This window comes from Chlorocebus sabaeus, chromosome 2 (genome assembly GCF_047675955.1).
Source record: "Chlorocebus sabaeus isolate Y175 chromosome 2, mChlSab1.0.hap1, whole genome shotgun sequence".
NCBI classification, from domain to species: domain Eukaryota; kingdom Metazoa; phylum Chordata; class Mammalia; order Primates; family Cercopithecidae; genus Chlorocebus; species Chlorocebus sabaeus.
In genome coordinates, this window is record NC_132905.1 from 73,118,449 (window position 1) to 73,134,873 (window position 16,425).

At 38.6% G+C, this 16,425-nt stretch overlaps 1 protein-coding gene across 2 annotated transcripts in view; it reads right to left on the reverse strand.

The window, feature by feature from the left end:
* Nucleotides 1-504: 504 nt before the first annotated feature.
* Nucleotides 505-16,425, reverse strand: part of MAP3K7CL (MAP3K7 C-terminal like) — a 44,189-nt gene continuing 28,268 nt past the window's right edge. For both annotated transcript variants that reach the window (XM_007965644.3, XM_007965654.3), the window contains 2 exons: nt 16,127-16,242; nt 505-1,675 (listed from right to left, as the gene is read on the reverse strand). In XM_007965644.3, coding sequence (XP_007963835.1) covers nt 1,495-1,675; nt 16,127-16,242 — 297 coding nt within the window. In that variant the 3' untranslated portion in view covers nt 505-1,494. The remainder of the gene's footprint in view (nt 1,676-16,126; nt 16,243-16,425) is intronic.

Genomic DNA, 16,425 nt, shown 5'->3' on the forward strand with positions numbered 1-16,425 from the left:
CCTGGAGTCCCAGCACTTTGGGAGGCCGAGGTGGGCAGATCATCCAAGATCAGGAGTTCGAGACCAGCCTGGCCAACATGGTGAAATCCCATCTCTACCACAAATACAAAAATTAGCCAGGCGTGGTGGCGGCGGGCACCCGTAATCCCAGCTAATTGGGAGGCTGAGGCAGGAGAATTGCTTGAACCTGGGAGGGAGAGGTTGCAGTGAGCTGAGATCTTGCCACTGCACTCCAGCCTGGGCGACAGAGCGAGACTCCATGAAAGAAAGAAAGAAAAGAATGAAAAGAAAGAAGGAAGGAAGGAAAGAAGGAAGGAAGGAAGGAAGGAAGGAAGGGAGGAAGGGAGGGAGGGAGGGAGGGAGGGAGGGAAGGAAGGAAGAAATGGAACTTCGCTTCTTTTTTTTGGTATATGCAAATACAGCTAAGAACCAGCTTCGGACCAGGGCTAGGTCATCCCAACGTCTAGCACAAAGGAGGTGAAGAAAAGAGCAAACTAGAAACTGTCAGTTTTGATCCATGTTTAATGAAAAAGAAGTTGCATGAATAGAAATGGACATAAAACAAAGAATTCAATTTGAGAAAATGTGGTGATAGGTAGAACAAGGAGAAATCATTTTAATTCTGAATTTACTCGCATATTCCTATTAGCTGTTACTGATCTAAAACATCTCCTTAAATCCAAAACAATAGTTACAAGTTCACTGATGTTTTCATGGGCACTCACCCAAATAATGTCCAAACAATCTTTTTCCATGTCCCCCCTCCCCCCAGAACACACACAGGCAAAGGCAGAGATGTTTACTGTAAGGTCACATGGCGTGAAGCAAATGCAACCTTATCTGTCTATTATTACAACAGCTAGTTAGCATTGGCAAATGTGCTTTGGTTACAAACACAGTTTCTGCTAATAATTTCATCAAGAAGCTTTTAGGATATATGACCATTTATTCTTAGTACAATCAATCATTGAAGAATAAAAATCAGAGTATAAAAGCTTATACTCTGGTGAATATAAATACATGCAGAGAAGTTTCTGAGAGTTTAAATTTGAGCATATTTGAAATATTAAAGGCATGAAATTTTAAAAATACACATGTGAAACTACAGTGAACATGTTACGGGTTTGTTGTGTGGCTTAACTCTGCTCAGCCCATGATTCTTAGCTGGGTCAGTCAATATTCTATTTTTATCGTTTTCTACCCTGTTGTACGGCATGATCATATCTTCCTAAAAAAGAAAAAAATATATATCTTTGGAAAAGAATTCTGATCTCCAAAAACATGTACTAGTAATAGTTTCACATTAATTATCTCATTTAAAATATCCCTTCTCTCAAGCTAGAAGCTGGCAAGCAGTAAATTCATCATAGACAGTTGCCATGTGGGTAATACAGAGAAGCAATAGATCTGACTCGTTATTCGTTTACAATAAAAATCTTTTGGCCAGCACAGGGCAGGCATCAATCTCGTATGCTCACACTGAAAAATTTAAAGTTAGGATGAGCCCTGCCTCTTCTGATACTGTATTCGAAGTTTCTCCAGTTGTTCCACACATTGAGACTGGGCCAACCTCAACGTCCGATTCTCCTCCGTCAGAGCCTCGAATTCCCGAACCAGCTCAGCAGCATCCACCTTCTCCTTTTCTGCCTGATCCAACTTGGCAATGAGCTCCTTCCTGAAGATTCAGGGTACAGGGCAGGAAGAAGCACAGAATTCAACGCAAACAAATTAAATTACTCAGTAATAGCATGACGGAAGTAGAATGATTCATTCTGTTCTTCTGAATTGTTTCCCATCCTTACTTGCCTCCAATGACATTTATTTGTCCAGCTTTGCAAGTTTTATGTCCCATTTATTCTAGTATCTCTACTAGACACTTTCAAAATACTAACTATACACCAAAAGTCCTATAGGTTAATAGTCAAAAACATGATCATTTTAAGAATACAAAAAAATTGTAAAAATAATCATTTAGAAAAAAATCTGTGTATAATTTTTCATAATTTAAGATGCTGCCTATTGTCTCGTAGGGAGGACAACTATAGTTTTCTCTCAGCTGAGTCTTTGTCCCCCAAATTCGTTGTTATCTTCCTTTGTTTCCTATATCGGAGTTGAACAAATCTCCAATAGACTACTTTGAACTACAGAATCCCAACTCTGTCCTTGTAGATATTACCTCCTATGTCTTTCCCTAATCCTTACACACATGTTGCAGCCCAAATTAACAAAACGATGTGTCCACATTTGACGCTGGCCTGACTCTAGAATTGAGGAAGCAGGCTGAAGGTACTGTAGGAAAACTGTAATGACAACACTTTAAAGAAACTCAGTTCTTAGTTAATATTTGTAAATAATTCATTGATGTAAATACACACAATAAGGAACTAAAAGGCTGGGCACAGCGGTTCATGTCTGTAATCCCAGCACTTTGAGAGACCTAGGCAAACGGATCGCTTGAGTCCCGGAGTTTGAGACCATCCTTGGCAACATAGCGAGACACCGTCTCTACAAAAAATTAGGAAATCAGCTGGGTATGATGGCTGACAACCGTAGGTCCAGCTATTTGGGAGGCTGTGGCAGGAGGATCACTTGAGCCTGGGAGGTTGAGGCTGCAGTGAGCTATAATTGTGCCACTATACTCCAGCCTGGGCAAAAGAGTGAGATCCTGTCTCAAAAAAGTAAATAAATAAGCAAAGTAATGAGTTAAAGATCTTCAGTCTGTGTGTAGATTTAATAAACATGACAACCCAAAGGATACCAGGTCTGTCTCCCTTATGGAGGTCAGGTAATCCTAACCTAGACAAAATCTAACTGAATTCTCCTTTGCCTCATATTTCTTCCTCCTCTTTAGGGCAAAAAACAGTTGGTAAATGTCCTTCAGATACAGAGTTTTCTAGATGGGTTTTCCAAAGGGAAGGCTTTGCACTGCTGGTGTTAACGTTAGATGACTGTAGGTTGCACTGAAAGCTTTATTAGATTTTTTAATTAAATTAAATAAATGTGTATTTTTAAATACAAACCAACACATCTAACCCATGATTTCAAAGATCTTGTGCCCTAAAAGGAGGCTAATTAGAAGAAGATCTATGTAAAGATGACTCACAAAAAAAGTTGGAGTCAATAATAATGTAGATGTGGAAGTATCTGGAAGTTACTTCATGATCATTCACAGAAGTTGTACCCAAATGACCAAAGCTTGGGACACACTGCCACCAGTCTCAGTCCCAAGCCTTCTCCTCCTAGGCTCCCCCTACCCTGCAAAGCTCCTGAGGTTTTACGGTTGTGTTCCTAGGAAATGGTTTTGAACCCTTGTTTTAAAGTAGTAATAACATTGCCTTAGCATAAAATACATGCAAATACTATCTTCCTTACATTCTTTCATCACTACAGTTGGCCACATTTCTAAAAGCCTCTCCTCTTCCTTCTTCCACTGATCAGATACTGATCTGACACAACATAATATGAAAAGAAGAAAGGAAAGTACATACATTCCTGAAAAGCAATAATATTCAAGTTTATATTGGAAATAAGCCTGTGGCCACTGGGAACAAGGGGCAGTGGGGGTTGCTCATCAAAACACAGCCTGTAATGTTTCAATAATCCAAAGCTAGAAAACAGCCTGACCATCGCATTCAATTCGGTTTCCAAACATGTTTTATTATATAATACTATTCGTTAAAAAAAAAAAATTGAACACAAACCCAGACTACTTCTACATATGTCTGCATATTCATTCATAAATTATATACCTGCCAATATATTACATACATTATAAAGCATACCCAAATATGGATATATAACAGGATAAGACTGGATGCTAAACCTAGGGGGTGAAAGTCTGATGAGGAACAAAATATTTACATAACCTCAGCGTATCCCACAAATTACTTAATTGAAAAGTGAAATCAGTGACAAAAAATGGAAGGCCACTTTCATCAAATGACCAAAGTTGACACTGCTAGTCATGAGATAATAGACATCACACGCACACTGTGAAACACACATCATTTCTGTGGTATTCCTGCCAAAAATGTACAATCTATATCTAATCATACAGACAAAATTAAATTCAGGGAAATTCTACAAAATTGCTAACCTGTATCTTAAAAAATGTTAAGAACTCCTCCGTATTTAAAGAAACCAAAAACAAATGACAACACAGGCAATGTGCTATTCTGAACTGAAAAAAAAATAGTTTTGAAGAACATTATTGGGAAACTGATGTAATTTGAATATGAACTGTGAATTACATAATAATACTGTATCAGTGCTAAATTTCTTGATTTTAATTATTATACCATGGTTAAAAGAGAGAATGTTATTGTTTCAGAATATACTTACTGAAGTGTTTAGGGCAATGTGGAACATGATGGTGTGTATATGTACGCATATGTATATACACATATATATGCATACGCATACATACATGTATTTGCACACATGTACACATATGTATATATGCATGTGTGTGTATATGAGAGACAGAGAGAGAGAAAGAAAGAAAACCCCAGTACTGTCGTGAGGAAGAATAAGGCACAATTGGGGAAAGTTTTAGTAACTGTTGAATCCAGTGAAGGATATATGGGAGTGTGTTTTTTTGTTTTGTTTCGTTTTTGTTTCATTTTTTTTGAGATGGAGTCTCGCTCTGTCACCCAGGCCGGAGTGCAGTGGTGTGATCTTGGCTCACTGCAACTTCTGCCTCCTGGGATCAAGCGATTCTCCTGCCTCAGCCTCCCAAGTAGCTGGGACTGCAGGTGTGTGCCACCACGCTTGGCTCATTTTTGTATTTTTAGTATAGACGGGGTTTTACCACGTTGACTGGGCTGGTCCTGACCTCAGGTGATCTGCCTGCCTCAGCCTCCCAAAGTACGGGGTTTATAGGCGTGAGCCACTGTGCCCAGCCGGGAGTTCTTTATACTACTTTTGCAATTTTTCTCTAGGTTTGAAACTATCAAAATGCAGTTATCCTGAAAAAATGACAAGGAGTAAATAAGGATAAAAGTTCTAGTATTTTCTTCCTGTGCCCAGTGGCCTGCCTTGGATACCCACTTTGGTGTCCACTGAGCAAAACCAGACATTAGAAAGTGTCCAATCAGGGAAAACTGGAAGATAATGTACATCACTGATACGCATATAAACAAAGTTCCTTTGGGCTCTTACTGATTTTTGAATCTTCCACACTATTTAGAATAAAATAGGCTCACAATAAATACTTACTGAATAAATAATTGAAGAAAAATGTAGCTCAGAGATAAATACAGTAATTTATGTTTTAAAAATGAGGAAATAGAAACTGAAAGTGTTCCATTTAATGGAAAAAGTCACACAGCTAATAAGAAAGAGCCAGAAATCAAGCCTATCTTCTGATTAAATGTTTAGTTTTGTGTCCCTAAGCATAGCTTAGGTAGTAAATGTCAATAATTAAATATTGATTAGTAAAATTCCTCATGTAATTATTTTTAAAACATTAATGAGTAAAACCTATTTAAAAAAAAAAAAAAAAAAAAAAAAAAGAGGCCAGGCTCAGAGGCTCACACCTGTAATCCCAGCACTTTGAGAGGCCAAGGCGGGTGGATCAAATGAGGTCAGGAGTTTGAGACCAGCCTGGCCAACATGGTGAAACCCTGTGTCTACTGAAAATACAAAAATTAGCCAGGCATGGTGGTGTGTGCCTGTAATTCCAGCTACTCGGGAGGCTGAGGCAGGAGAATCGCTGGAACCTGGGAGGTGGAGATGCAGTGAGCCGAGATCGCATCGCTGTACTCCTCCCTGGGCAACAGAGTGAGACTCCATCTCAAAAAAAAGAAAAAGAAAAAGAAAAAAGAGAGAGAGAGACATGCTTTAAATCCCCTATCTATCAAACAGATCATCTATTCCTGTTCTATTTTTCCCTTCAAATTGCTTGTATCATATAAACGATTTAGGTGAAAATACAGTTTTGCTTTCAAATCACGATCTGGGAGGTGGTGCTAATGGGGATAACAATGGCTATTTCCCTGGCTCCATATCTAACCCCATGTAAAACTCCTGAAGCTACCTGTCATTAATTTTGACTGACAGAGGTAATAAATCACAAAATCATAGATTTTTACAATTTGAAAGAATAGTCTAAATTGTCTAGTCTGATCTTCTTGCATTGGAGAAAGTCAATAATAATAATTTCTTCTTTACTGGAACCCAGAAGACTCAGTGGATATGTTTCTAAATTAGTTTCATGTATTTGATAAGCAATTATACAGACATCAATGAAAACTGTCAAAACGTCTATTGCTTCCTGTTCAGGACCTATTTATATAGACATATTTATGCTCATCCATTAGCAATTCATAATTAAACCTTGGCACATCAAGCTACAAAAACAATCTTATAAACAGATGATCTGAAGAACAAATCAATATTTATTATAGGCTAGAATGTGGTTCTGCCTTTGATTTATTGGTTCTATTAGTATCGTTTCCTTGAATGTAATGTGATATGGGGGTAGAAGACAATAGTTAGAGAGATCTTATTTCTGCAGCCACGAATCCGTAACATAGCTTTCCACATGATGCCATTCAATAGCCTCAAAGGTTATAACTTTGGAGTCCACCATAGCTCATCTGTTGTCCCCATCCTAAGCCACATGCCTGGAAAGGTTTTTAGTTGCTAAAACAAACAGGGGAAGAGAAAGTCCAAGTGAATTGGTTAAGAAAACTTTCAAACTTTGTGGAAATCAATTCCAAAATTAAGGAGATTCTTTATGTTGCAAGAGTTTGAGATGTGGATTCATCACTGGGAGAAATATTTCTCTGTGCTAAGGAGACCACTACTAGGGATCTTGGCACTGTCAAAGTTAACTAAGGACTTTTATTTGGGAAAGGCAAAATTCTAGACAGTTTGGCCCCAGTGAGCTAAAGAATTTGGGGCAATAATATAATAAAAGATCTTTATCATAGGGAGAATTTTATTTTTAAATAGGGATTTAGACTGTACTGTTGGTGGATCTTGAGAGATTTATGTCCAAGTAAAAGCATTCATACACAGGAGAGAAGGAGTCAGTGCCTCAAGATGACAGAAAGGATGCCAAAGTCGACCTTCATTTTATCCAGGTGGAGGAATAATAAATGATATTGAACTGAGATTTCCAAAGCTCAGTCTAGACTATGTTGTTGAAGCCATACAAATGCTTAATGCATGAACAAATGTACTAATATCTATTGGGAAGCAAAGGGCAATACAGCACCCTTGCAGGAGGAAGTCAGACTTGCTCCAAGGCAGGATTTCTCATCCTTGGTACAACTGACATTGTGGGCCAGGCAATTCTTTGTTGTTGGGCACTGTGTATACAATGGCATTGTAGGAAGTCTAGCAGTAACCTTGGCCTCTACTCACTAGATGTCAATAGCAAACCCACCCTCACCCCCAGTCATTCCAGCCAAAAATGTCTCTAAGTATTGCCAATGTAGGGTGGGGCAGGTGTGGAGAATTTCCCGGTGAAGAACCACCGCTCTAAAGGAAATGGAGATTCCCACTATCAATCACCCTAAAAAGAATTAATCCTGGGACAGGAAGAAAGTGGATGGCAAAAGGTTTCCTCACTCTGCTTCCCCAGACATTGGATTGGAGCCTCTTTCCTCAGCAAGGGAAACCTACTTAAAGGAGCTCTTACTGAGAAGAGTAAATATGCTGCCCCTTTTAACCCACCTAATGCCTGAGGTTGCAATTTTTTGAATTGGAAAAATCAGACCTTGGCAATGACCTTGAGCAGTAAGATATAAATGACTCGCACATTTAGTGTTCCAATAATGGAACACTAGGCATAAGTTTAATATAGTTTCGGGCAGACAATCAGGTGTAGAAATACTTGGGAATGAAATACCCATTAAATGACTGGGCTGCACGTAATTATGCGGTGTAAAATACCCAAATCATTATGAGTGGGGCATTAACAGCGTAATCTCACAGCCTGATGGCATCTGGGATATTGAAATTTCACAAAAAAATAAATACTAAAATGAAAGAATACCTTTGGCTACATCTCTGTCTCCATAAACAAAGTAAAGAACCGAGGCAGTCCTTTACTCTTCTACTCATTTGCTCAGCAAGTATTTATTGAAAGTCTGTTACAAGCCAGCCACTGTCTTCTATTCTTGCTAGCTAGCCAAGTCAGTCTTGGGAAGCGCATCTCCACAGCTGGAAAATGAACTCAAATCTCATATCTTACCCAGAAGGCATCTTACTCGTATCAGACATCATAGGAAAGAGAAGATAGAACTTTTCTCCACATTACTATATATCCTGCAAACACTCGTGGAGAAATATCTCCGTGTACCTTATATTTATGATAACGAAAATGTAACTTCTGCAGGCTGAGTAAATATTTAAGAAAAATATCTTAGGTATATAAAAGTGAGGTTTGGTTTTCAGTGTCACCTTCCTGTGGAATCCTTTTTCAAAGAAAGTCATACCCTGAAGGGATGCAAATAAAACAGATAAAATTGGTCCTTCTCTGGTTGATCTGGGTACAGTCCCCTGCCTGACACGCTCTCCCTCCTGAATCTGTGAGGGACTCCTCAGAACACACTCTAAAAGCTTCTGCCTTTGGGAATATCCTTAAGAAATAAATGCTTCTGGTTAAACATTTAAAAAAACGTTAAAATCTCCTGTTATTAGAAATCTCAGATAAATATCATGACTAAAAACAAATCAAAATTCCACGAATTTTAGTTTATGCCTTTGCAAATTACACATGCACCCTTTTGCCCCATCTTGATATGCTCCCCTAGATGAGATGTTACTCCCCAATCATCATTTTATTCTTTTAAAAAGACATGAGAATATAAGTCACACATTGATTTTGATGGCCTCATATGAAAACCCCTTTCTAATATTTTGCCTGAACACACTAAAATTACGTAACATTTTTCACCTCAGAAACAAAAAGACAACCAAATTAAAAAAACAGGCAAAAGATCTTTAGAGTTATTTCTCCAAGAAGACATAGAAACGGCCAATGAAGCACAGGAGAACCCGTGCAACATCATTAGCCATCAGACAACTGTAAATCAAAACCACAATGGCACATTGTTTCACACCCACTAGAGATGGCTAGAATCTAAAAGGCACAGGAAGTGTTGGCAAAGATGTGGAAAAATTGGAACCTTGATACACTGCTGGCAAGAATATAAAATGTCAACCCCTTTGAAAACAGTCTGGCAGTTTCTCAAAAGGTTACACATGGAGTTATCATATAAGCCAACAATTCTACTGCTAGGAACCTATTCAAGAGAATTGAAAACATATGTCTACCTCAAAAATTGCACACAAAGGTTCATAGCAGCATTATTCACGATAGCCAAGAAGTGCAAACCAACCCATTAAATGTCCATTAGCCTATAAAAGAATAAAATATTGTATATTCATACAATGGAATACTATTCAGCAATAAAAGAATAAAGTACTGATGCATGACACAATGTGGGTGAACCTTAAAAACATTATGCTAAGTGAAAAAAGCCAATCACAAAAGATTGCATATTATATGATTCCATTTGTATGAAATGTCCAGAATAAGCAAATCCATAGAGACAGAAAGTAGATTATTGGTTGCCAAAGTCCAGAAATCAAGGGTCAATGGGGAGTAACTGCCAAAGGATGCCAGATTTATTTCTGCAGTGAAGGAAATGTTGTAAAGTTGGTGATGGTTGCACAACTCTGTGAATATACTGAAAACCACTGAATTGTAATAGCCAGGATATAGGATCAACCTAAGTGTCCAAGTGTCCATCAGTAGAAGAATAGATTTTTTTAATGTGATATATCTATACAATGGAATACTATTCAGCCATTTTAAAAAATGAAATCTTGTCATTTGCAACAACATGGATGAACCTGGAGGACATTATGTTAAATGAAATAAGCCAGGCACAGAAGGACAAAGACCACACGACCTCACTTCTATGTGGAATCTAAAAAAGTTGATCTGATCTCATTGATGTAGAGAGTAGAATAGTGATTACCAGAGGCTGGGGAGGGTGGTAGGGAGAGGGGCATGGGATGGGGTTATTCAATGGGTACACAGTTACAGTTAAACAGGAGGAATAACGTCTGGTGTTCTCCTGTACAGTAGGGTGACTGTAGTTAACAATGATGTACACTTCAAAACAGCTAAAAGAGAGGATTTTGAATGTTCTCATCACAAAGAAATGACAAATGTTTGAGGTGATGAATATGCTAATCACACTGGTTTGATCATTACACAATGTATGAAAACATTACACTCGACCCCATAACTAAGTACAATTACTACGTGTCAATTAAAAACAAAATAAAACTGGCCAGGCGCATGGTTCATGCCTCTAATTCCAGCACTTTAGGAGGCCGATCACTTGAGGCCAGGAGTTTGAGAGCAGCCTGGCCAACATGGTGAAACCCTGACTCTACTAAAAATATAAAAATTAGCCCAGAGATGGGACACACACCTGTAATCCTAGCTATTCAGGGGGCTGAGGTGGGAGGATCGCTTGAACCTGGGAGGCAGAGGTTGCAGTGAGCCAAGATGGCACCACTGCACTCCAGCCTGGGCGACTGAGCAAGACTCTGTCTCAGAAAAATAAAATAAAATAAAATAGTTTATAAAAAATACATAACATGAGGATACAAAGACATAAGGATGATACAATTGACTTTAGGGACTCGGGAAAGGGTGGGAGAGGGGTGGGGAATAAAAGATTACACATTGGGTGACAGGTGCACCAAAATCTCAGAAATCATCACTAAAGAACTTACTCATGTAACCAATCACCACCTGTGCCCCAAAAACATATTGAAATAAAAAAATCAAAATGAATACATAAAACATTCTTCAATCTGACTTTTCTGAGAGTCTGTCTCTTTTTTTGACATTTAAGTTAATCTTCTAAACACCAAAGTACCCAATACAATATTTCATACCAAAAAAAATAAATAAATAAGTGGTTTCTCTACTGGACAAGATAAAATGCTTTATCTGGAACAAAGCAAACTTAACAGTTGATTGTAGTTTAATAATATACTTTAAAATTTTTCTGTCAAACAATTTGGTAATAGATTTCATTTTTTAATTTTTTTTCTAAATTTGGTGATAGATTTCAAAAACCATAAAATGTCTATATCTCACTTCAATGAGTTTCATATTACATACACAAAAAGCTATGTATGTTGTAGAAAAATGCTTATAATATTTACAGGAAAAAAATCATTTTATACATTCCATGTTAGTATATATGCAATTATATTAAAATGTCTCAACATGCAAAAGGCCTAGAAATAATTAGATTAAAATGATGGAGTTCTTTAAAGATATCAGAATTCTTGGTAATTTTTCAAAGCTTTCAAGAAAGTCTTTCCCACCTTTTATTACACTGAGAAGAAAAAATATCAGTAAAAATATAACAAACCTCTCATACATCATTGGCCATAAGCCAGAAGTGATTCTTTAAATTGGATTCAGCCAATGCTGAGTTTATAATCCTAGAAAATGTTTGGCTCTCTTTCTCCATCCAACAGATATGATTTAAAATAACAGTTTCAGCAACTCTTCTCATCACGCCTCTTCAAATTCTCTCAAACTTGATCCAGGGAGACCTCCTCTGGAGATGAGAGAGAAGTTCAGTTTGGAGTTCAAACCTTAAGCAGTGTCTAAATGACTCCAATAAAGAAAAACTCTCTCTTAAAATATCTTAGTTAGCGTCTCTTTGCATCTAGCTTATGCCAGCCAAGGTAGAGGCAACACAATCAGCTACACTTTATGAAATGATGGGAAAGAAATTCTCAACAGAATCATCAAAAAATGGAGAGCTAACTACTTGGGTCAAATTCTTTTGGCCCAACATATCTTGCTTGAAAATAAAGACTGTTCAGGAAAAGATCTGTTTGAAAATGAATTTCCACTTCAGTAAAGTCTTAACAAAAATAACGATCATTAATAATCTTTGGAAAACCAAGCTCTTGTATTTATAAATATAAGATATTACCATATTTCCCAATTTAACAATTTATCCTAGCTGTTCTTTTTTTTTTTTTTTTTTTTTTTTTTTTTTTTTTTTTTGAGATGGAGTCTCACACTGTCGCCCGGGCTGGAATGCAATGGTGTGATCTAGGCTCACTGCAACCTCCACCTCCCGGGTTCGAGCAATTTTCCTCCTAGCAGTCCTTCATTGACTCTGTAATACCAGCACTTTGGGTGGCTGAGGTGGAAGGATTGCTGTAGGTCAGGAGTTTGAGACCAGCCTGGGGAACACAGCAAGACGCCATCTCTTTAAAAAAAAATTTTTTTTAATTAACTGGGCATGCTTGCATGTGCCTGTGGTCCCAGCTATTCAGGAGGCTGAGGTAGGAGAGTTGCTGGAGCTCAGGAGGTTGAGGCTGCAGTGAGCTATGATTGCAGCACTGCACTCCAGCCTGGGTGACAGGGCAAGCCTTTGTCTCAAAAAAAAAAAAAAAAAAGGAAGAAAGGGCCTTGTTAGGTTAGCTCAAGAGCTTGGTGTGAACAGGGGCTCAGTGACTGGAGGACCCACCTCCTGCCCCGGGAGAAGTGAGGAGGCCAATATAGCTGAAGTTGAGGGATGAGATTGGAAGTTCTACAGAGGTTCCAAGGCATCCCCAGGTAGGTCTTGAAATCTAGCCCAGAACTGGCTGTCATTTTCTAGCAACAAGAAACCCTAGGCAGGGAAACTAGTTACAATATTGCATCAACCAAGATCTCAAGTAATAAGTCCCAAGCCCAAATGGTAGAAGTGAGAATGAAGAAAAAGGAACTAGAAACTTTATGAAAAAGAAAATATATATATAACGAAAGAATTTGGCCTTGGCCCTATATCTAGCCAATTATTTAGGGAGAAACTTCAAGTACTTTGGGGAAGGGAACAAGATGAGTTCTACAGAAACACACATGGGCATATAAGTAATTAACGAGGGGGTCTGGCCCACTTGTGTGTGGTCTGGAAGGTTGTATAAAACACCTCCACTAGCCTGCTAGCCATGTTATTTCTAGAAGTTGACTTTTCATTTTTTTATTTTTTGTTTTTATTTTTTTGAGACAGAGTCTCACTCCGTCACCCAGGCTGGAATGCAGTGGCATGATCTTGGCTCACTGCAACCTCCGCCTACTGGCTTGAAGCAATTCTCGTGACTCAGCTTCCTGAGTGGCTGGGATTACAGGCGTGTGCTACCTACCACTTTCAACTAATTTTTTGGTATTTTTAGTAGAGATGGGGTTTCACCATGTTGGCCAGGCTGGTCTCGAACTCCTGACCTCAGGTGATCCGCCTGCCTTGCCTCCCAAAGTGCTGGGATTACAGGTGTGAGCCTCTGTTCCTGGCCCCTTTCTTCATTTTAATATTGTTGTAGTGGTACCCAGAGTTATCATTGCTTTCAATGCAAACGGCAAGGATGTGTTTCAAACATTAGATAGGAGTCACTCACGTGTCATTATCCTACCATATCTTTTTATTTTGTTTTGAGATGGAGTTTTGCTCTTACTGCCCAGGCTGGAGTGCAATGGCGCAATCTCAGCTCACCGTAACCTCCACCTCCTGGGTTCAAGTGATTCTCCTGCCTCAGCCTCCCGAGTAGCTGGGATTATATGCACCTGCCACCACACCGGGCTGATTTTTGTATTTTTAGTAGAGACAGGGTTTTGTCATGTTGGCCAGGCTGGTCTCGAACTCCTGACGTCAGGTGATGTACCTGCCTCAGCCTCCCAAAGTGCTGGGATTACAGGTGTGAGTCACCGCGTCTGGTCCCTACCATATTTTTTTTAATGCAACATAAAAAAACTTACAGAGCATGTAATTTAGGGGATGAGTATTGTATTTCCAAAAAAAGAAAAAAAGCTGCACATAAATTTAATTTAAATAACAAAGTCCTCCAGTACCTTCAGTCTGAAGAGTTTACAAATAGAGACATAATTACTGGAGATTTTTCTATCATACCACCACACTTCACACACACAAACCAGAAGATACGTTTACAGGCTATTTGTCATACAACTAGTCTTCTTTGACTTCAATACAGGTCACGTGATTAATAATCTTCAATTCCTTCATGAAATTTTTTGTAGGACTCCAACCATGTGCTACCATGCAATCTGAGTATTCCAAACAACTTTATCAAAACTCTTAGAAGAAAAAGAAAATAGTCAGACATAGGAGAGAAAAGTTTTATTTGTGACCTCCTAATAAACATCTTTTAACCCCCTATAGCCGAAAGTTTAGATATGATTTTATGTTTGAAGCATGGCAAAGCAAGGAAGGAAGGAAGGGTTTGTAAGGTACTAACTGAGGTCTTACAGAAGTCTGGCTCCAAAACTCATACTGTCCACCATCATGCTATACTGTCTGACCACCATTCTGGGAGTCTCAAAAATTCTAAGGAGTTCACAAACTTCTCAACACAGAATATATTTCATTCACTTTCTTGTAAAAATTAAATTTTGTGTGTGTGTGTGTATTTTTATTATACCACCACACTTCACATACACACACCAGAAGATACATTTATTTACAGGCTATTGATCATATAACTCTTCCTTTGACTTCAATACTGGTCACATTACTAATAATCTTCAATTCCTTTATGAAATTTCATATCTATATTAATGAAAATAATAATCATTAATAACCTTGGAAAACCAAGCTCATGTATTTATAAATATAAGATATAACCATATTTCCTAATTTAACAATTCATCTTAGCAGCCTTTTATTGCTGATATTGACTCTGTAATCCCAGCACTTTGGGAGGCCAAAGTGGGAGGATTGCCTGAGGCCAGAAGTTTGAGACAAGCCTGGGCAAGATAACAAGACCCCATCTATAAAACAACAAAAAATTTTTTTGAGATAGAGCCTCACTCTATTGCCCAGGCTGAAGTATACTGGCACGTGATCTCAGCTCACTGCAATCTCTGCCTCCCAGGTTCAAGTGATTCTCTTGCCTCAGTTTCCCAAGTAGCTGGGATTACAGGTGCCCGCCACCATGCCTGGCTAATTTTTGTATTTTTAGTAGAGACGGGGTTTCACCACGTTGGTCAGGCTGGTCTCGAATTCCTGACCTCAAGTGATCTACCTGCCTCAGCCTCCCAAAGTGCTGGGATTACAGGCGTGGACCTCTGTGCCCGGCCCCCACAAAATATTTTTTAATTAGCTGAACATGGTAGCATGTTTATTTCTTCTCCCCCTCCTTTTATTGGGGTGACACGTGATATATAAGAAATAAGCAATCACAATATGTTTGTGTTCCGTTTCACACATTCAACAATAATTTACTCAGCCTCTAGGTGCCACATATCATACCAGGCTCCAGGAATCTGATGGTGACAACAACTGACTATCTGTGTTTCATGGCACTTACCACCTAGTAAGAGATGTAGTCAAAAGGAGATCTAATCAAAAGATCCTAGTAATCAAAATATCTCATTAATAAATGGGAAATCCCAACCAGCCAGTACTGTGAAGGAAAGGTGTCTACTCTGACGCTTTGGAAGTATAAAAGAATGGGATTCACTGGGGTAGGCACTGGCGGAATCAAGTGTAGTTAAAAAGAAGGATTCGGAAACAAACAGTTATGAGTGAGTAAAATCAGAGTGCTTTAATTAATAGAACTGTATAATTCCCTACAGCAGAACTGTAATAGTAATAAAAGCTATCAAGATAAAAACTTACCCAACTATAAAATGTAGTCAGTCAACTAATACATTCACGTCATTTCGAAGAGCTGGCCCAGTGGCTTCTTCGCGTGATGTGGGAACACCATCATTTAAGCAGAAATTAAAATTTACACCAAGCCACAGTGTTCTGCGGCCTCTGGGCACATTTACGGAAAACATAGTGTGGTTTTGGGTGGTATTTTGGCATTTTTAATTTCCTGAACTAATATTTCTTATTTAAAAATTTAAGTTTTGAGTAGGAAGCATTCCTGGTATTCCTTTTGCTACTCCATAAAGTAAAGCACTTAATCTCCAATAGCACCACTTGAATCATTGCTATAACCCCCTTGCCTCTGTCTCATCCTCACACTCAGCCTGTCCCCTGCCCACCACCCTTGGTCCTTGCCCAGTAGGCAGGACCTACTCAGATGTAGAGTGTGGGGAGTGGGGGTAGGTACTTACTTTCTTTGCTCAAGCAGGGCGATTTCCTTTTTGACCTCATGGTATTCTTCTGCTATTTGGCAGTGCTGTTTGAACACCTCCATGGATTCCGCGGAGTCATGACAAGGTGGCAGGGGCTTCACAAACAAGAAGAAGAAATTAGTCCATTTCTTTGCATCAGGATAAATTACCAACCATTTTGCTCTGCTGATGTTCTTTAAAGGAAGGTTTTCTCTTTCTTTCTTTCTTTTTTTTTTTTTAACATGAGAACAGCATTGTTAGTCACCATTCAACAGAGTTCAGCTGATTCTATTTGACTG